The sequence below is a fragment of the Silurus meridionalis genome, chromosome 22 (assembly GCF_014805685.1).
Source record: "Silurus meridionalis isolate SWU-2019-XX chromosome 22, ASM1480568v1, whole genome shotgun sequence".
NCBI classification, from domain to species: domain Eukaryota; kingdom Metazoa; phylum Chordata; class Actinopteri; order Siluriformes; family Siluridae; genus Silurus; species Silurus meridionalis.
In genome coordinates, this window is record NC_060905.1 from 14,315,273 (window position 1) to 14,331,272 (window position 16,000).

At 40.8% G+C, this 16,000-nt stretch overlaps 1 protein-coding gene across 2 annotated transcripts; it reads left to right on the forward strand.

Moving 5' to 3' along the window:
* The first annotated feature begins 7,191 nt into the window (after positions 1–7,191).
* Positions 7,192–15,860, forward strand: zbtb8b (zinc finger and BTB domain containing 8B). Of its 2 annotated transcripts, XM_046834727.1 has the most exons (4): positions 7,192–7,313; positions 11,245–12,335; positions 12,410–12,579; positions 14,921–15,860. In XM_046834727.1, exons 2-4 carry the CDS (start codon positions 11,279–11,281, stop codon positions 15,221–15,223), a joined length of 1,530 nt encoding a protein of 509 aa, XP_046690683.1. In that variant the 5' UTR covers positions 7,192–7,313; positions 11,245–11,278; the 3' UTR covers positions 15,224–15,860. The 2 variants fall into 2 exon arrangements, with proteins under 2 accessions (XP_046690683.1, XP_046690684.1); XM_046834728.1 differs by lacking the exon at positions 7,192–7,313 and having other exon boundaries at positions 12,422–12,579.
* Positions 15,861–16,000: the final 140 nt, after the last annotated feature.

The following is a 16,000-nucleotide window of genomic DNA, read 5'->3' on the forward strand; positions in this document are numbered from 1 at the left end:
CAACTTGATACGTGAGACGGGAAAAAAAAAATCCATACATTTAACATGCTACATTTCTGATTCAACTGCAGGCGTATTACTCAGGTTCTGTTTTAAAAAAAAATAATAATGTGCAATGTTTGTATAGTACAAAGTAAGGAATAATCTATTACAATGCCACATGGACAGTATTCTTTCATTTTCTTATTACCACGTTTAAAAATGTTTAACTTCAATTATACCACAGCTTAATTTAGTTTATTTTTCATCATATTCAGTTATCACTTACATTATAGCAACTACTGTATAAACAATTATTCCCCAACTAACCCCATTTTTGTCCTATGTTAGAGAAGACTTTTCTGTGTTGAAAATCATAATGTTGACAGTGGAGACTCCTTACTGCTTTATCACAACAATGAATTTATTTTTCTTTGTTTAAAAACATTAATAATTTATCAATAAAGCATTAATATTAACCCGTGATATGCTAAGACTTAATGGTTAAAACATTGGCCTTTAGATCCAAAGGTAGTAAGTTTCAGTCCTAGCTGCACCAAGCTACCGCTCCTGGGCCCCTGAGCAAGGCCCTTACCCCATACCTGCTCAGTTGTATGAAAAAAAATTATTTCAATCTGTCTGGATAAGGGAATCTGTCAAATACTGTAAATTAGAATTATAGCTAGCAATAATGTCAATCAACCACTTTAACCTGGTCAGACAGGCGGTGGATATTGACCTTAGCCATACATATAGCACACAGTACACCTTTGGTCAAAAAATGGGTCACGCCCAATATGGCAATGTATTGGCAATATACAAAGATTTGAATAGGCTTAACAACAAATGATTGGTCTAAAAAGTATGGACTGTTTCCCAGCAGGCACTGCACGTCCATTTTTAAGAGCTAGAGGCAGTTAAATAGACTTGTTTTACTCTTGGAGTCCTTTATTCTTGACTAAATCTTGGCAAGGCACAATGTGAAATGCTGCATAGAGTGTTTGTGTAAAAGGGTCCCATTCTGGCTAGAGTTACAGTATATGCCACCCACTTTTTCCTACTTTGGAAGTTGCACTGACTCGCTGTCCCGGTGAGCACATCACTACGACTACCTGCTCTGCTGAGGATGACTGCTGCTCTGCCTTCCTGTCCTGAGCATCAGTACCTATTCCGACATCACCATCATTGGGCATTAATCTGTCGCCTTGACCTACCATGGATGTCATTCTGACACCTTGCTCTGTCATGGATTGCATTACACCTCTCTGCCCTTCTGATAATGCTGCTCCAGCTCCATGTCCTGTGGAGGATGTTGCTCTGCTTCTCTTTTCTGCTTTTAATGCAGAAAGCACCAGTGCTGGTCCTGGCCTCACCATGAACATCACCCTGTTGCTTTTCTCCACAATGGTTTTCACCGTGGGGCACTAGACTGACCTTGGCATTGCCATGGGCATCACTTGCTCTGCCACAGATGTCACTATGCCTCCAAGCACTATTTCAGATCTTGTGCCTCCTTCCTGTTGACAGAGGATGTTACACTGCCTTCTTGCTCTGCTGAGGACATCACTCCACCTCCCTGCCCAGCTAAGGGTGTTGTGATGCTTCCCTGCAAAGCAGAGGTTGCCAGTACTGATCTCAGCCTCACCATGACATCACATTGTCTCCTTACTCTGCCAAAGATATATATCACAATTGTGCCATTTCGTTTTATTATATTGTATGTTCACACTGTGAATAAAAAGAATATCTGCATTTACATCTGCCATCACCTTTTGCCAGCTGTTTTGGAGGGGGGAGCTAAAAATAAAAAACTGAGATTTACTTGTTCTAATTCTGCTTATATGTAAAGATAATGCAAACTCATGATGATCAAATGCCCAGGAGTCTACATTTATTGTCATAATGTGATTCTTGAACTCTGTGAGCTCTTTTATATTCAAAACAAATCAGTGACCAAAGACAGATTATTCTAACACTTCCTCCAGAAAGAGAAATAAGCTTCAAAGCTGTATGGGAAAAAAATGTGTCAGGGCATTTTAAAGAGAGGTTAATCTCCAAGCTCCCAGAACAGGATTACGCGGGGTGTGCAGGAGGAGTTTAAGTGACGAGCTGAGGATCTGATGACGGAAGGTTCTGCTGCTTGATCAGTTCTTTGATACAAGGCAAAATCTGTTGTCATCTTGGTATGTGATTGTGATTGCATTAGAAAAGAACAAGCGATAGGGCTAAGCTAAAGCTTATGGAGGTGGATACTGTGGATTGGGTGAGTGTTGTAAACTCAGACAGAGAGGTGAGAAACATTCTCGTTTTTATTTTCACTGTTTTGGCGAGTCTTTCAGACCTGTCACTCTGTGGTCAGACTGTATTATAGTGAGGGTTGCAGGCCTCCAGCTCCATCTGCCATGGTGCTAAGTTTGAACTTAATTACATCCAGCCAGCCCTGTCATTACAGCCAAGCATAGAGCACCGGCGGCCAGAGCGTAGGTAGCAGCAGAAAGCCAAACAACAGTGTACCACAGTCACACGCTCACTCACTCGGCCACTAAAAGCTCGCAATCTTTGGCAAGGATGAAACCCTTTCCAAACCGCGTACACAAAAACACGACGCACGCACGCACGCACACACACACAGTCCTAAACACAAACCCATCTTTAGCACTGGAGCACGTCTTGTATACATCAGAGGACTTACACGGACTATTTATTGTCTCTGCAGGATGCTGGACACAATCTCATATAACTGTTAGTGACAGTGAGATCTGACAAACAGAGACTACTCTTACAGAAAAAGCATGTACGTTTTATGTGATCGTATGTTTGCAATTACGTGAGTGATATGGGATCACTTGTGATCAAAGATCTGTGCCTATAACCCGTGTTATGCCCTGAAATGGTAGCATGTGCATGCAGTGTGTGATCGTATGTGAAAGGTAAAAGTAACTTAATCATGTGAAATCAATCCACAAAAGTGAACATGGCCATGTCAAGCACATGTGCGCATTTCATGCGTGAATCATTTGATTATTCACTCATGAAATTCATCAGAATTTTGTACTTTTTCAATTCTACACAGCAAAGCATCCATATTTGTGCGACCGTCATTCCTTTTATTTACTAAATATATGTGAGCCTTCTTATTTTCCACAGGAAGGCATGAACTGTAAAAAAAAAAAAAAAAAGACCCAGTGGGGGGAAAAAAAAGATTCTCCAAAAGGCACAATTGCATTAAGTGGTAATTACAGCAAGAGATTTCCCCTTCATGCTCACGACCACAGAGAGGAGCGGCGTCTTCGGGCCAAAGAGGGGGCGTCTGCCCTATTAAACTCAAAAAGATGGGATCATATCATCGAACCCTTCCCCAGTAATCATTGTTCAATGTTCGAAAGACTTTGCTGTGGATTTTGTAGATGCACGCATGCACGCACACATGCACTCACGCATACACAGATGCACACAACAAAGAGGGTTGAGTGAGCCTCTGAGCCTCTCCAATCTTCTGATCAATGAGAGCCGGTTTTGCGCCGGTGCCACAAAACAAATTCCAGAGATTCTGGACTAATTCGAAAAGTTTTCACGGCACATTCTTAAACCCATAAGGAGCAGGGTGCTGGAAATCGAGGCCACCAGTCTGTAGCAATCGCTTCCCATTGTCTTCCTCTTTAATCAGTGTTTCTCGGTGGCTTTAAATAAGCCTGTGGTGTGCGTGTGCATCCGAGAAAACACAGCTCTTTCTTTATGCACTGGCCCAAATCACATCAGGACACCACACAGGCTGTTTGTCTGTTCTCAGGAGAGCTGCTATCATAGAAAACAGCAGCTGATCATTTGAAATAGAGCCTATGCTACAGAAAATAAATTAATAGCAGGTCAGTGTGATGTGTCTTGACATAAATTACATTTATGACCACAAAGTCCGAAGAAATTCGCCAAAAATTACAGATGTAAAAATTTTAATGACCAACATATCATGCTTTTTAAAAGTTTGTTACATGTAATATTATTGAACAAGACAAGTTACTTCCTGTTATCACTTAATGTAGACTTTCCCATAGACTTCTTTAGTCTCTTTCCATAGATGTTCAATTATCCTCAGATCAGACAAGCAGTCAGACAGATACATTATATGGACAAAATGTTTGTGGGCACCTGACCATGAGAATGGTATGTGTTTTCTGAATATATCATCCCACATATAGTTATTATAATCTGAACTTTTCTGGAAAGATGTTCCACTAGATATTGTGCTTTCTGAGATTTGTGCTCATTCAGCCACAAGGGTGTAAGTAAACTCAGGGAGTGATGTAGGTGAGGTGAGGAGACCTGGGGTGCAGTCAGTGTTCACATTCATCTCAAAGGTGTTCAGTAGGGTAGAGTTCTATAGCAGGAGATCTTCCACTTCAAACCATGTAAAGCATATCTTCATGGAGCTGGATTTGTGAACAGGGGCATTGTTATGTTGAAACAGGTTTGGGTCTTTAAGTTGAAGTGAAGGGAAAATGTACTGCTGCTGTATCCAGAGATGTTCTATACAATTCTGTGCCTCTAACTTTGTAGTAACAGTTTGGTGAAGAACCGCATATGACTTGAAATGTCGGGTCTCCCTATATTTTTGGCTGTATAGTGTAGATATATAAACATAGCACACAAAATAAGAAGTATTACATAATAGTTATTTGTAAAAACATATACATAATTAGTATATTATATTATATTATATTATATTATATTATATTATATTATATTATATTATATTATATTATATTATATTATATTATTATAATCTGGGTGTCTTTCTTCATGTTAAACACCTTCATATGCAAATGTAATTGTGAAATCTTTTGAAAGTAAATGAACTATTCTGAGCCGAAGATTTGGGACACATTCTAGATCCTGACTAATAGAACTTATTCAAATGGTATGACTGGCTGCAGCTCTTTCTCGATCCTCCCACAGGAATGCAGAGGAGCGGTTGTGTAAGAATCTGCAATACCTTGACAGAAATTGATGTGTCAAAGCTGTCTTTTACTCCCACTGCGTTATTGTGTGACCACATCAGAGTCGGGTTTTGACATGTGCAGGCCTGACTTTACAGACTAGGGGACACCGCTCCGTCTTATTCTGGTTTACATACAGAGATCATGAGCATGAATAAGCTTTATGAGGTGTCATAAATTACATTTTCAAAAGACGTTGTAGGGCAGCTTCGGTCCGCCGGCCTGCTCTGTGGGTTTGAAAGGCCACCATGAAGCCTTTTGTGTGCCGTGTCTTCACCATGGGAAAATTCTTTAAACAAATGTCACAATGCGACCCCTGCATGTAAAAACACTTCTGAAAGTTTTGGGTTGTGCTGCACGGGCATGCTGTGGTCCAGAGGAACGTCGTGTTTTCTTTATCTCATTCCGCATGTTAAAAAAAGCTATTTTCAGCTTGAAAGGAAGCAAACAAACACTTGTTTCATAAAAACTATCGTCTCAAAGCTGAGTGATTGATTGTGTGAATGGATCGACACTCAGGCTGGACCGCAGTGTGTGGAAGAAAAGAATAGATCCATTTGTGTTTTTACATAAAAAAACAAACATTTGACTTTTGCTGGAAAACAATTCAACGAATTTACCACACTGCCATTTTAACATTTGCATCTCTGTAGGTTTGGATACAGGACTTTTGTGGAGATACTTCAGGGATTTTTGCGCCCCCTTCTGGTGGTGAAAGATAATAATAATAATAATAATAATAATAATAATAATAATAATAATAATAATAATAATAATAATAATAATAATAATAATAATAATAATAATAATAATACAAAAATACAGAGACTGATAATTTAATGTTACATTTAATAAAAGTGTTAACAAAGGATAAAAAGGATTGAAGAGATGGTTCACACTGAAAACCAGAAATATTTTTTAATATAACAAGATATTTTAAAGACGATAATCATTGTAAAAAAAAAAAATTAAAAAACAAAGTTTTTTTGTAATCACTGTGAAAATAACGAGACATGACCATTTTCAACCTACAGTATATGCATACATACAGTCTATCTATCTATCTATCTATCTATCTATCTATCTATCTATCTATCTATCTATCTATCTATCTATCTATCTATCTATCTATCAAGTCAAGTCAAGTTTATTTCTATAGCGATTTTCACAACAGATATTGTCTCAAAGCAGCTTTACAGAAATCAACAGTTAAGGTGAATGATGTGTATTTATCCCTGATGAGCAGCCGTGGGGACTGTGGCAAGGAAAAACTCCCTTAGATGTTATGAGGAAGAAACCTTGAGAGGAACCAGACTCAAAAGGGGAACCCATTCTCACTTGGGTGACATCAAGAGTGTGATCATAAATCTTTCAACAATACAGAACACTGGAGAGTGAGAACTAACATGAGCACTGGAGTATAAGATTATAAGTGATCTAAGAGATCTATCTCTCTATCTCTCTATCTCTCTATCTATCTATCTATCTATCTATCTATCTATACACCATTTAAAAAATAATTCTGACGTAATATTTTACATAGTCATAAACACACTACAGCAAAAGACAACTAATCAACTGACCATAAGATTCCTATGTGCTTTTTTGCCCATTCCATGTTATGTGTGTGTTTAGTGAAAGTTACAGTAATGGGCATGTAAATGGACACGTATCAATCAAATACAGTTCATGGGCATTATACAGTATAGGTGTTGAAACCTAACAATAAAATTCCTATTTGCTTTTTGCTGTTCCACACAATAGTCTCCATTTGCAGTTATTATAACCTCCACTCTTCTGGACAGATGTTCCACTAGATTTTGGAATGTGCTTGTGGAGGTTTGTGCTCATTCAGCCATAAGGATGTTATTAAAGTCAGGTACTGGAGTGCTGTCAGCATTCAACTCATCTCAAAGGTGTTCAGTTGGGTTGAGGTCAAAGCTCTTTAGCAGGCCACTCAAGATCTGCTTTGTGTACAGGTTTGGGTCTCAAACCTCTAATTCAAGTGAATAGAAAATGTAATTCTACAGCAGATATATCCTATATAATGATGTGCCTCCATCTTCGTGGTAACACAAAGAAGAACAACATATGACAGAGAAAGTCGGATGTCACGATACTTTTGTCTATGTGAGTTTTGAGAAGTCTGTACAATCTCTGACTCCGCCCACAAAAAAACATTCCGCCTTTTTATTGGCTCACGAGTGTGTCGTCATTTCTCCCGTTAGGAAGACTAAGATAACGGAAGTGGTCAGATCTTAGCAATGAAAACAACATCGGGACTTTTTTGGGGAATAAATAGCTAAAGCAGAGGAATTGTGTGGACTTTGGTTTGCGGAGGTAAGGCGTTCACAAGATCTGTGTCCAAGTCAAATAGATTGCATTTATTTCTGTGAGTAGAAACGAGAGATTAAACAATGTGCTAGCTAGCGTGCTAGCATACACAGCGTAGAAGTAGCTTCCAGGCTAATGGAGATATCCTAATGGGATTGTGTTGAATATGGTCTTACACGCGACTGCATGGGGGTGTATTATATACTAGAGATATGAAGGTGTTCTTTATACGGCAGGAGTGAATCTGGGGGAGAAGAAAAAACCCGTCCGGAGTCAAAAACATTAAACAATGCTCCTAAGAAGAGAAATGAAAATGCAAAACAACTTATTTACACGTGTTACATCAATATGCACTCATTTCCAAGTTATTACCAAACATTATCATATATTCAAACATGTTCAGTAACTGCTTTTTTCTAGTCTTGGGAAATCCAGAGCCTGTCTGGGGAACACTGGATGTGAGGTGGGAATATACCCTGAGCTAATGCCAGAACACACACACACACACACACAGAGAGAGAGAGACAGACAGACAGACAGACAGACAGAGAGGGAGGTGTGGAGAAACTGTACATAGAAACATAAAACTGAATCCTGAGCTCAGGCTTGAACTGGGAATCCTGGAGCTGTATCGCCTGATGGTATCAAAAGGTTTCGAGATAAAATAATCCCCTTGCACAGCAATACAGCACTCCCAGCATTCCTGCCACTTCTGAAATACTTCCTGGGAGTCTTCTTTTCGAAGCATGTCAAGCACCTTATAGATCTTCATCTTCAGGAAGAGGGCGAAGTCTGCAGAAACCAAAATCCAGCAAGTAGGGTCGGTGCAGAAGTGAGATCATGTGGCTTGTTTTCCGACGATCATCATGCACAAGTTGCTGAATGGTTTTAACATTTTAGGGGCTGAGCTCATTGAAGGTCTTCCTGGTCTCTAGTTGTTTTCCAATTATGTTCTGCTCTTGAAGCATGCATGCCACTAAAAACGCCTCCTGACTTTCTCTCCGTGATAAAGTTGCAGACGTGGTCCGAATCGCATTAGTCTCGAAATTTTGTGACTACAAACATTTTTTGGTTTGTCACAAGTTTGTATGCAATGCAATTCAATATGGTACAGTTAGTTCGCTTTCATTTCTTTGTTACAGACAGACAGCATCGCCGTGTCATGTGAAATGTTTCATGCAGAATTTCACGCTCGATCTTTGTTCTGACTTTCTCTCCGTGATAAACTTGCAGACGTGGTAACGTTCGTGGTTTGTCACAAGTTTGTCACTTTTCTCTATCTGAATGGAAAGAGTATACCGTATGACTGCAACTAACATGATCGCCAAATGACCCAGACATAACAATAGGTTTAGAAACCAGTGGCAAAGTTCTAAGGCAATGCAAGGAAGAGCTCCGTAGGGGAGGCTTAAGAAATCTGCCACCCAATAGTGGTATAAATCATTAGTAGAAATGTGCATCTTCATTACTGAAGCTGAGGCAATTTGCATCTGAGGCAATTTGCAATCGGATCCCACCGGATGCAGTGGGATCCGATTCACCCGTATTACGATGCGGTGGGATCCGATTCACCCCATTACGATGCGGTGGGATTAGATTTAGATTTCATTTAACACAATGTGATTTAATGCAATACGGTGCAATGGAAAAAATATGATGCAATGCAATTCAATATGGTACAGATAGTTTGCTTTCATTTCTTTGCTTCTGACAAACAGCTCTACCTCTGCCATGTTAATCTGTATTCTATGTGAGTTCTAGGACATGCCTCAGTCTCCATAGTGTTGATCTGTCATATTCATGGAGCAGCAGTGGTGCTGAGAGAACTTGCTTGAGAATCGAGGAGAAATTAGTCTACTAGGGGCATAACAGTACACAGAAGTCACGGTTCGGTACGTACCTCGGTATGGGGGTCACGGTTCGATACGGGTTCAGCACAACAGGAAAAAGTAAACAAATCCCCAGTGCTTGTTTTTTTCTGTTTATTTTGAACAGGCAGTAGTGTTTAATCACAATCAGCTACAGAACTGGAAAGCATCTTGTGCTATGAAAGTACTAAATAAATAGAATTATGAAAAATACAACTTTTTATTTAGGAGACAATATATTAAACTTTCAAAGGTTAAGCCCAAACCATTCCTAAAACAACAGAAAAACATTAAATGTGCATTGGATTTAATAAACTTTAAAACCGAAATCTCTTAATGAAAATGCTTCAATACAGCCTCAAAATTAAAGGCTTCAGATTTATTCCATTTTCAATTTTTTTTCTTAAAAAATATCAGTTTGTCCACATTTTTAGTAGTGAGTAAAGATCGTGTGGTGTCACCTGGTGTTGAGAAAACACTCTTACTTAAGACGGAGGTTGCAGGTATTGCCAGGTAACGCTTTGCCAGTTTGGCTAGATTTGGATATACAGACTCTTGAGCTTTCCACCAGGCAAGTGGTTTGGAATCAAATGAAATGCAGTCTTTTGTCATGTAGGTGTACACTTCAGCCTTCAGCTGCTGCTGCAAATCAAAATAATTCTCCCATCGCTGACCTCTTTGGTAGAGGGGAAGGTGCTGCCACTGTAGAAGGACGGGGCTCTTTTGAAGTTGATGGACGGGGCTGTGATGGAGTTGATAGACTGGGCTATGATTGAGTCGATGGACTGGGCTGGGCTGGGCTGTGATGGAGTTGATGGACTGGGCTGTGATGGAGTTGATGGACTGGGCTGTAATGGAGTTGATTGACTGGGCTCTGTTGTCTCTGGTCTCACCCTGCAGTGAAATGACTGAAAAGGCTAATTAGTGAGTTCAGTGAACATTGTAACATCATTAATATGTTGTAATAAAAGAAAATATAAAGATAGTACATTATACATACTGCACCTGTTGTGCTGTGCTTAGAACTTCTGTGAGGAGGATATCTTTATAGATTCTCTATTGATACGCTGGATCAAGATCAGGAAGTGTCTTAAAACGTGCATCAAGCACTTGAGAAGGAAGTCCTCAAGACTAGGCTCTGAAGAATACCTCGTTTGCAGATTTTCACTCATGGCTTGATTGGTTTCCCTGGCAGTGGGAGTATCATCATTATTTTGTATCATGGATTCTTAGATAATTTTTTTAAATGGTAAGATCGTGGAAACCGAAGGTGTTGTTTCAGTGCTCTTATAATCTCGATCACACTCTCTGCGATGTTCAGCTCAAGGTCAGTCAGATTGGCGATTTCCTTATTTTTATAGGCTCTTTCTGTTAGAGCTGAGTGAGTAAACAGCAGATTTTTGTTCAAGATACCACTCAACCATCTCATAGCTGAAGTTCCAGTGTGTGGGCACGTCATGTATTAAATAATGCATTGGCAAATTAAGCATCTTCTGCTTTGTGCTCTCGTGCGAGTGTATAGAGAAGTGAACACAGACTGGCTTATGTGCGCACGAGATGGGACAGTGTAACGTGGCTCGAGCACATTTGATAAATCCTTGAACCTGGGATCCACTACTACTGTATATGGGCGCATTGCAGATGAAATGTATATGCCAAATGCTAAATCTTACCATCCCTAATCATTAGTCTTCTAAGTTGTAAACTATTCTCTAAGCTGCACTGATGTCAGAGTGTCACCTTTTCTAGCTACAGCATTTGACTACAAAGTAATTTGGAGTTTCAAATAAAAAAAAAATTTCTCATGCTTGTGCAAAAAGGTGATCTACAGGTATAAAACTTTCACTGAAAAACTGTTCCCCTCTCTTGTGTTGTGTATTGATAAATGTACAAATGTAGGTAGGCGTATCTGATAGAATGGTGAATCAAACTACCTTACATTATTGCACTTGCTTTTGTTGTTTGTCTTCCTTTTTTCCCAGTCTTCTCATTTCTAGTTTCCCCTTTAAACGCACTCATGCATGAGTTTTCGTTCTTTCAATTGTTTGTTTCCGCCTTGCTCGGTACAGAAACACGGCTCCGGCCTGTACGCACAGGGACGAGATGGAGGTTCCTTCTTATCACTCCAAGCTATTATGTGAGCTGAACGAACAGCGTAAAAGGGACTTCTTCTGCGACTGCAGCGTCATCGTAGAGGGCCGCGTCTTCAAGGCGCACAGAAACATCCTCTTCGCGACAAGCGGATATTTCCGGGCTCTGCTGGTGCACTACTTGCAAGACAGCGGCCACAGGCATAGCACAGCCTCTCTGGACATCGTCACGGCAGATGCCTTTTCACTCATCCTGGACTTTTTGTACTCCGGTCGCCTCAACCTCCGCACCGATAACGTGATTGAGATCATGTCAGCTGCCAGCTATTTGCAAATGACTGACGTAGTGAACTTTTGCAAAGGCTACATCAAGTCATCGTTGGAAATCTGTAACCGAGAGAAGGAGGGGCAGAAAGAGACCGGGAGGGAGCGAGAAGGCCCAGCTGACAGTGGTACGCCCGCACTGGTCTCCAGCGTTCCTGCAGCGTCCACTTCCCAAACGGACAGGGGAACACCACAGAGTATGGAGACGCCCAATTCTGTCGAGGCGTCATCTGATATTCCTTCCACACCAGCTGCTACCAGTAGCAAAGACTCGCAGAGTGAGAGTGAGAACTCGCAGGGAGGGTTTCCCAGGCAGCCTCCCGCCAGTGCCGCTGCTAAGAACAACCCAGCACAAGACGTAATCAACCCATCATCTTCAGGGATGGTCGTCGTACCGGGGCACCCCAAGATCAAATTTGACCCCGATGAGGAAGGCGAGTGTTCACTTGAAGCCAAAGACATGGACCTGTATGAAAACCCAAGCAATGGTGAAGAACGAACTCTCAGCTCAAGTCCCGCTCCAAGCAGTGAGCCGACGTCCCTTCCTCCGTACTCCAACTATCAGATGAAGCAGTACATGGACGTCCTGCTACGCGGAGGAGCCGGTTCTCACCGCGAGGAGCTCGTGCCTCATTTTGGGCACAGTTTGGGAAGCAGTAATATGATGGGTCGAGTAGATGAAGGACTCGTTCATGGAGGCTCCTGCAGTATGGAGATCCAAAGCGACTGGTACGTGGAGGATACAGGTGAGAAACGGTTTCTTGGTTTTTTCGTTAGTGGTTGTTCACACAAAAAAAAGTCTTAATTTGTAAAACGACAGTTTGCTACTCAGGGAGGCTGCATAAGTGTCCGTTCTGCCCCTACACCACCAAGCAGAAGGGCATTCTGAAAAGGCACATCCGTTGTCACACTGGGGAGAGGCCATATCCGTGTGAGATCTGCGGAAAGCGTTTCACTCGACAGGAGCATCTACGCACACACGCCGTCACCGTAAGTCCATGATCTTTTTACAAAAACTGTGTTTAGAGTAGAGGTCAACCAATATGGGTTTTCCTCTTGTCGATGCCGATATTTAGAGATTAGGGCAGCCAATGGCTGATATGATGCCTATATGTTTGGCCGATTTGATTATTTATAAAAAATAATTCTGCCCCATAATCTCTCAAAATAATACAGTTAATTAATAAGAAGTAATACAGAAAACTGCTTAAATGAAAAATGTATTAAACAACACAAGCCTCTCCAATCAGTGCACTTGTTAGCAGGTTTTGGTCCCCGTGTTTACCTGTAGCTTAAACAACAGCTGGTTGAAGGCTCACAATTAATAGTCGTTTATTTCTATAGCGCTTTTCACAATGGACATTGTCTCAAAGCAGCTTTACAGAATTTAAGAGTTAAGGTAAATGTGTATTTATCCCTGATGAGCAGCCATGGTGACTGTGGCAAGAAAAAACTCAGATGTTAGGAGGAAGAAACCTTGATATCCCCAATTGGGTAAATCTTTAAAACAATACAGAACACAGGAGAGTGAGAACTAACATGATCACTGGAGTGTGTGATTGTGAGTAATGTCCTTTCTACAGTCTTATACAGTCATTTGAGGTTGTGGAACCATTAGCTACTGAGCAACTCATAAAATAGCTCAACATTTGAGATCATTAAAGATCCAACACCAGCTTCTCCATGCCAGAGCCTTTAAACACACAAAGAGGTCCAATGTCCAAACACTACATGAGGTGGAATCCAAATGGCGCTAGTATGTCTCTAGATGGTTCGGGATCGACATCTACTTCTGTAAAGGTCCACAATCTTCATGAGGTGGAACGTGACTGGGGCTGGAGCAACCTCAGGATGCCTCGGGATGGGGAGAGAAAGAGAAGCAGTGGAGAGGAATTAGGGTAGCTGTGGTTCATGATATTAACAAGCACAAGTTGATAATGTGCATGTGATCAGATGTTCTGGAGCACAAGGTTATGATATGAGATGTGTGTTATGTGTAGGACTCACTAAAAAGATATGTCTTTTAATCTGCACTTAAACTGGGAGAGTGTGTCTGAGCCCTGAACACTGTCAGGAAGACTATTCCAAAATGTGTAGGAGCTAAATGTGAGAATGTTCTACCACCTTTAGTGAACTTTTGCTATTCTATGAACTACTAAAAGTCCAGTCCACAATACAGTTCCAACAATTCTCATTCTCTTTTCAAATGTTATTCTCACTCCCTCTCCAAAAAATATCATCATATTTAAACAATGAAATACATAAGGGTGGATTAAGAATGAACGATAAGAAAGCTGGGGACACACCAAGATGACGGTCGGCCATCGGGCAATGTTGGGTAGTTTTTGAGTCCGTTGGCTTTTCCAGTGTGTTTCGCACCATTGGCTCTAGTTGGACAGCGTCAGCTGTTTTTATGCAGATTCTGCGTGTCAAATCAGCAGCAGAGCTCGTCAGTGAGAAAGAAAAAAAAACTCCTACGTTTTGCTATTCTGCATAGCTAATGAGCACACAAGGAAAAATAAACAGGACTGACGAAAGCAAACAATGACCGAGTAGAGTCGAACGCTCAGAGACTTGTTATTCTTGCTCTTGTCTTTTCAACTTAGCAGACATGATAGAAAAATACACAAATCCGTTAGTAATGATCGCGGAAAGTGTAAACGCTGCTCTCTTTATATATTCACAGTTCTTGCTCTTACGGTTTCCTTGTTTGGATGCCAAATACTTAAATAATCAACCTAATTTACAGCACATTCGGCAGATGCCGATTGACCCCCAGTTCAGATGGGTAGTTTACTTTTTTTAATTTAATTAAATTTTTTTTTTTTTTGGCTACATCCGTTGTGAGCTTGTTCTTTTCCACAACTGTCTGAAAACATTTTCAGTCACACAGTTTCAGGACCTGGCTTTTTCCAAAGCTTGTTTTAGGATAGTAATCTAGTTGTTGAACCACAGAATTTTGCCACTAGAGATTTATTGTTCCCAAAAGGACCACCCCTGGTGAATAGAACTAAGGGCAATATGATATAAACCCTTGCACAGAGGGTTTATGAGGTATCTTATGAGGTTGACCCGAGGTATGATCATTGTTAGTTTAAAATTTTTCCCAATGCCCCGCCCGGTTGACTTAAAACATAGCAGTTTTTGGGCACTGGTTAAGCTCAACCAATGGGTTACTGATCAGAGGTTCAAGATCAGTATTTCCAAGCTACCACCTTGGGCCCTCGAGCAAGGCCCATAACCCTCTGTGCTCCAGGGGTGCTGTATCATGGTTGACCCCAGCTTCTAAAACACCTTTCTTTCTTGTGTATATCTGCTCTCGTTGTTACAGGTCCATCGAGCGACCTGGCCCATCGTGTGCAAGGGCTGCAGGCGCGTCTTCTCCGGAGCCGTGTCTCAGGGTCTGAAGCGATTTGGGCTTTGCGATAATTGTACTTGCGTAACTACGACCAACGTGGAGTCTCCTTCCATGAACATGAGCGACCAGTCCGTGAGCGTGGAACAGGCCACGGCGGACTCGGATTGGCCCATCTTCATGGTGGATGGAGACGAGGAACCCAGTGCTGGTGCTGGGGAAGTGGACGACAAGAAGGACCTCCAGAGGCAGCTTTCAGAGGGGGGGAGTCTCCTGTAGACATCGAGAAACCCTACAGCACGAATGAGAGTAAACCTATGGATAGATCCTGGTCTTTATTGTTCTGTGAGAAAACAAAAGATCTGGCCTAATGCCAGTTAGTAAGAGTACTTAATGTAAGTACTGAACTGTGATCATGTTTACGGGTATGTGAAGAACCAAATGTCCACAGCTCCAGTGGAATCGATTGTCCGGATTTTAGTTTGAAACTGGTTAATATCGTTTATTAATTCTGCTTCAAATTTTGCTTTAAAGGTACAGCAATCAGTATATGGATTTTGCTAAGAGACAATAACAGGTCATCTGCATATATTGAGTGGAAAAGTACAATTCATCAAAATCTAAAGATAATGACCATAACACTAGACAAGTTATTAAAGCGCTACAGCTATTGATCCATATAGTCCATGTTTGTTATTCTTTAGAATAAAACGATCTGTCTGGAGATTTTCCGCATCATATAGATTTGTGTTTCTCATAGTTGGATCCTGAGGCCTGCAGGGGTTCCTAAAGCATAGCTTCGGGTCCATTTTGTTTTCATTTTGTTACAGATATGTACTATGATCAAAGTTGTTTTGCCTATAAATAATATTGAACGGAGCATTACTGTACACATTAAAACAACGTGAAAGGTTTACATAGTTTGTTTATACAACAATTTTTGTTTGTTTATTTTCTTTATATTTTTAAAGGGATTCCTGGCTGCAAAATGTGTGGAGAACTAATCATATCATGTCATGTGGCTTTTATTGTCATTGTAGTTACATACAGCACAGT

What these genes read in the sequence shown, in the direction of transcription:
- zbtb8b (XM_046834727.1), top strand. Translation starts at nt 11,279, where the DNA reads ATGGAGGTTCCTTCTTATCACTCCAAGCTATTATGTGAGCTGAACGAA. An exon ending in CTGGTACGTGGAGGATACAG is followed by an intron (nt 12,336 to 12,409) that starts GTGAGAAACGGT and finishes GTAAAACGACAG; the next exon opens with TTTGCTACTCAGGGAGGCTG. An exon ending in TACGCACACACGCCGTCACC is followed by an intron (nt 12,580 to 14,920) that starts GTAAGTCCATGA and finishes TCGTTGTTACAG; the next exon opens with GTCCATCGAGCGACCTGGCC.